The 4,730-nt window shown below is 39.9% G+C and overlaps 1 protein-coding gene across 1 annotated transcript in view; it reads left to right on the top strand.

The window, feature by feature from the left end:
* antkmt (adenine nucleotide translocase lysine methyltransferase) overlaps positions 1–3,648 on the top strand; it is an 8,797-nt gene extending 5,149 nt beyond the window's left edge. Inside the window, exons 4-6 of the mRNA XM_053674612.1 lie at positions 2,199–2,339; positions 2,439–2,489; positions 2,601–3,648. Coding sequence (XP_053530587.1) covers positions 2,199–2,339; positions 2,439–2,489; positions 2,601–2,801 — 393 coding nt within the window. The 3' untranslated portion in view covers positions 2,802–3,648. The remainder of the gene's footprint in view (positions 1–2,198; positions 2,340–2,438; positions 2,490–2,600) is intronic.
* Positions 3,649–4,730: the final 1,082 nt, after the last annotated feature.

Below are 4,730 nucleotides of genomic sequence, written 5' to 3'. Positions count from 1 at the left end.
GTTTCCACCTCCATGTTTGACGGTGGGGATGGTGTTCCAGGGGTCATAGGCAGCATTCCTCCACCTCCAAACACGGCGAGTTGAGTTGATGCCAAAGAGCTCCATTTTGGTCTCATCTGACCTCAACACTTTCACCCAGTTGTCCTCTGAATCATTCAGATGTTCATTGGCAAACTTCAGACGGGCATGTATATGTGCTTTCTTGAGCAGCGGACCTTGAGCGCGCTGCAGGATTTCAGTCCTTCACGGCGTAGTGTGTTACCAATTGTTTTCTTGGTGACTATGGTCCCAGCTGCCTTGAGATCATTGACAAGATCCTCCCGTGTAGTTCTGGGCTGATTCCTCACTGTTCTCATGATCAATGCAACTCCACGAGGTGAGATCTTGCATGGAGCCCCAGGCCGAAGGAGATTGACAGTTCTTTTGTGCTTCTTCCATTTGCGAATAATCACACCAACTGTTGTCCCCTTCTCACCAAGCTGCTTGGCAATGGTCTTGTAGCCCATTCCAGACTTGTGTAGGTCTACAATCTTGTCCCTGACATCCTTGGAGAGCTCTTTGGCCTTGGCCATGGTGGAGAGTTTGGAATCTGATTGATTGATTGCTTCTGTGGACAGGTGTCTTTTATACAGGTAACAAACTGATATTAGGAGCACTCCCTTTAAGAGTGTGCTCCTAATCTCAGCTCGTTACCTGTATAAAAGACACCTGGGAGCCAGAAATCTTTCTGATTGAGAGGGGTCAAATACTTATTTCCCTCATTAAAATGCAAATCAATTTATAACATTTTTGACGTGCGTTTTTCTGGATTTTTTTGTTGTTATTCTGTCTCTCACTGTTCAAATACAACTACCATTAAAATTATAGACTGATCATTTCTTTGTCAGTGGGCAAACGTACAAAATCAGCAGGGGATCAAATACTTTTTTCCCTCACTGTATATATATATATATATATATATATATATATATATATATATAATTTTCGACTGAAATGCAGTACAGCAACAACAGCGGATAATAGCGAGTATCTTAGCAATAAGCTATCCAGCTTAATCGCATTGGTGATAACTCAAATGTTGATGATTAGCTTCTCAAAACAGTGATTAGTACGGTCAGTGTTATAGATTTAACCAAGTACTGTGTCTGTATATTAACTGATCTAAAGTCCATACTGCTATAAACTCATTTAGAAGTAGAGAAAGTGGACTTCACAGTGTGCTGTTGATTTGACGTAACTCTGTAAATGGGCAAGGCACTGGTATCGGAGAAGACTACCCCAAGTTGACAAGTTGAAATTTAAAGTTGAAAGGGGGTGGGGGTGGGGTGGTCTTCTGGGTTGTTTACCAGTTGTAGGCAGGGAATTACAAGTTGCGACTTCACCACTAATACAGCATATAAGTTTATAAGTGTATATGCCCATGATGAAAAAGGAAGCAAGTGTGTTCTAGTGACAGGACTCATTTCTTGGCTGGAAAAATCTAAACAGAGGCCTGGAATGAAGCGTCCATATCCATTGCATGGCAATATTATAAATCTCAGCAGGTTTGCTTACATACAGGCAAATTCCTTATGAACCACCAAACTGTACAATTATACACGTCAATTCTGCAAGATGCACACGTTTTGCAAAATAGGAGATGATATAGCAAAAAAGAACAATAAAACCTTTTTATTCTAATTCATTTTCAATCAATTCAAGTAATATTTTTTCAGTAGGTTTCTTTCCTTTTGCTCAGTGGTACAGGTGAAGCCTTTCAGTTGATTCTACTTAAAAAGCAAAAATGATTCATTGTTTTCGAGTTGAAGTCATTTGTGTTTAAAATGATTTCTTCATTCTGTGTATTGAGAAGATGTTCTGTTTTAACTGCAGACCACAAAATTACTTAACTTGAAACAGGAAGTAATGTGGTGAAAGTTCAAACAATAACATTATTATTTGCCATCCAGCCCTCAAAGCAGATCTCTTGTAATAAGCTGTCCGTATTGCTCTAACCGCAGTAGGGTTCGTGTGTTCTTATAGCAAGGGACAGGAGAGACAGCATTCACAACCTTCTGATCAGTAGGCCAAAACATTAACCTTTCACTTACTACTGCTAAACATATGCTTCATGGTGTTTCCATATGTGCTGTGCACATGCATTATGTATAGAATTTCACATTAACTACCGTTTTATTATTATTCCTGTGTGTCTGTAGGTCTTAGAAGCGAGCCAACTGGGTTTCTCTCCTGCTGTAGGCTATGAGTTGAACCCGTGGCTCCTCCGGCTGGCTAGATTTCATGCTTGGAAAACTGGCCATTATGGGAAGGTCTCTTACCGTAGGGAAGACCTGTGGAAGGTGGGGTGTTTGACTGTACACGGCACAAAAGAGTCTCATTTCTCTTTCGGCTGTAGAGCAAATTTTAGAAATCATATTTTATTTACGTTGTGTTTACAGGTCAATCTTTCGGGCTATGAGAACATCACAGTGTTCTTGGCGCCAAGTGTGGTAAGTGCCTTAGTGATTTTCATAGACACTGATACACGCACATGGACATACATGGTTATAAACAAAAATATTTGCATAAAGTATTTTACTGAAAGCATCACCTTCCTTTAGCTCACACTTTTGCAAAAGAAGTTACTAGCCGAGCTCCCTGAAGATGCCATGATTGTTGCTGGACGCTTTCCCTTCCCTGATTGGACGCCATGCAGGATCGAAGGGGACGGTGTGGACAGAGCCTGGGCCTACCACATACAAGCTCTCAGAAAACACCATCTGTCATCAAAGGACAGCAAGTCAACTGAGCAAACCAGCTGAATCAGGAGTCATGTGACTGTTTAAAAACAAAAAAGGGACTCTCCAACCCTACTCTTTTATTGCTCTTTTAGTGATTTTATGATGGTTTTACTAGACAGTTTTATTTCTGCTAAAAGGGCGTGTTGTATACTGATGTAACTTTCACTATTGCATACTGTTCACACATGCTTGTAGCACCACTGTTGAGAGTTTAAGATGATCCAGGATACCAGACACAATTGTTGCTCTTCTGGTCATGTGACTTGGTGGTTGGTGGTATCTACATCCACACTCAATGTCCGGTTTATTATTTACTACTAAATTATGCTAGTGCCTGCTTCCCTATTTAGCAGTACCACACACTAAAATGTCACTTCCTGTCAGTGTCTACCCTTTGCAAGTAACATCTGGCCAGCATTAGTATTATGGTGGTCAGTGGCCACTGTTGCTTGGTGTACAGGGGGACTAACAAATGGTAGATCTCGAGAGATGCTATAGAGAGGCTATATTCAGTGTACACAAATATAAAGCTGTGCTGCATAAAATGACCAGTGAATGTATGTAGAGGTGCATATAGTATACAAGTCTAATTTCCAGTATTTAGTTAACAGTAAGTATATAATACATATGTGTCATCATACAAACAGGGACACAGTACTTAGGTATCTCAAGCAGATTGACTGATAAACCTTGTTTACCGGAAGTGTTCCTTTTATGTGATGTGTAGAAACCCCAGATCTGCATTTTTCAAAATCACTCTTTGTCTGAGTGTGTGAGGTCTTTTTGAAGCACCCAGGTTACTTCCTGTTTCTCTATGTAACCTAATTGATTTCACACATGCTTAAAAAAAATAAATGAATGTATTTGATTCCTCATTATACTTTTTTTTAATATATATAAATTTCAAATAGATATCGTCATGTGTACATTTTTGTGAATGTTTACATTTTTCAAGGGTGATATCAGAGGAAACTGAGTAAAAGGAGAACATCTACATTGTGACATGTTCACGCATGAGGATGGTGAAATATGGGTGCAACTACCTGTTATGTAATGATGCCTCATCAGTCCACTAATGTACTGGATCAGCATATCTCTGGTAGGGGCTTGTATCCAACAGGTGTAGTAATCATTTCAGAAATGAGAATATGAAGATTTAATACAGCAAATGTGTCGATTACAGTAATGACCAACCTTGATGAAAATCTAGCATGGTCTGATCAGCTCCAGCTACAAAAACGTAGTCAGACGAGGTCAAACGTGTATACCATGTGCCAGCTTGCAAGTTATTTCTTTAAATGGATCGATAAATGCTAGAATTGGTAGCAGTTATTGAGAAACTACCAACTTTTACCAGCTGGCAAAGATGGTCTATCAACTTGACCAGCTCGGCCTATGTTTTCTCAGACTAAAGGCGGATTTGTTTTCAGTAGGGAAGGCTTTTGTAAAGAACTGCATTGTCCACACAGGAAAACTTACATTATGCCTTCCTAGTATTGATAGCCTACATTTAAAATTGTTGATCAAAATTCTTAGATTAAAAAGAAAAATACCCAGGTAACTGATGGGTCAAATGTCAACCGTTTTGTTGGGCCAGCAAACGTTCAGCCCCTTTTAAATCCACCTTGTCAACACTGGCAGGGCTGTTATGAAAAGTGCTTATTTGCCATGAGGAGGGCCAACGCCATTTTGCTATCTGGGAAGAACATATTGTTATTACACCTGACATTTTATAAACTCTTGAAAAGTTTGTCGCAGTCCCACTGTGCACATTCTCTTTATAAAACGCGATTCTGGGCTGTTTATTCGTACTCTCCCTATTTAAACTTAACATGAGAATGTTTTCGGTGTTTATATCATGTACAGTTACAGAACGTTTGATTTTGCGACGTCTTGATGCGGCCGGTTTCATCCGGCCCAAGATTAAGATTTCATTTCCGGTGGGGAGGG

The sequence above is a fragment of the Ictalurus punctatus genome, chromosome 2 (assembly GCF_001660625.3).
Source record: "Ictalurus punctatus breed USDA103 chromosome 2, Coco_2.0, whole genome shotgun sequence".
In the NCBI taxonomy this organism is placed as follows: Eukaryota; Metazoa; Chordata; class Actinopteri; order Siluriformes; family Ictaluridae; genus Ictalurus; species Ictalurus punctatus.
Note: the sequence above shows the minus strand (reverse complement) of the source record. Positions and strands in the feature narration are given on the sequence as shown.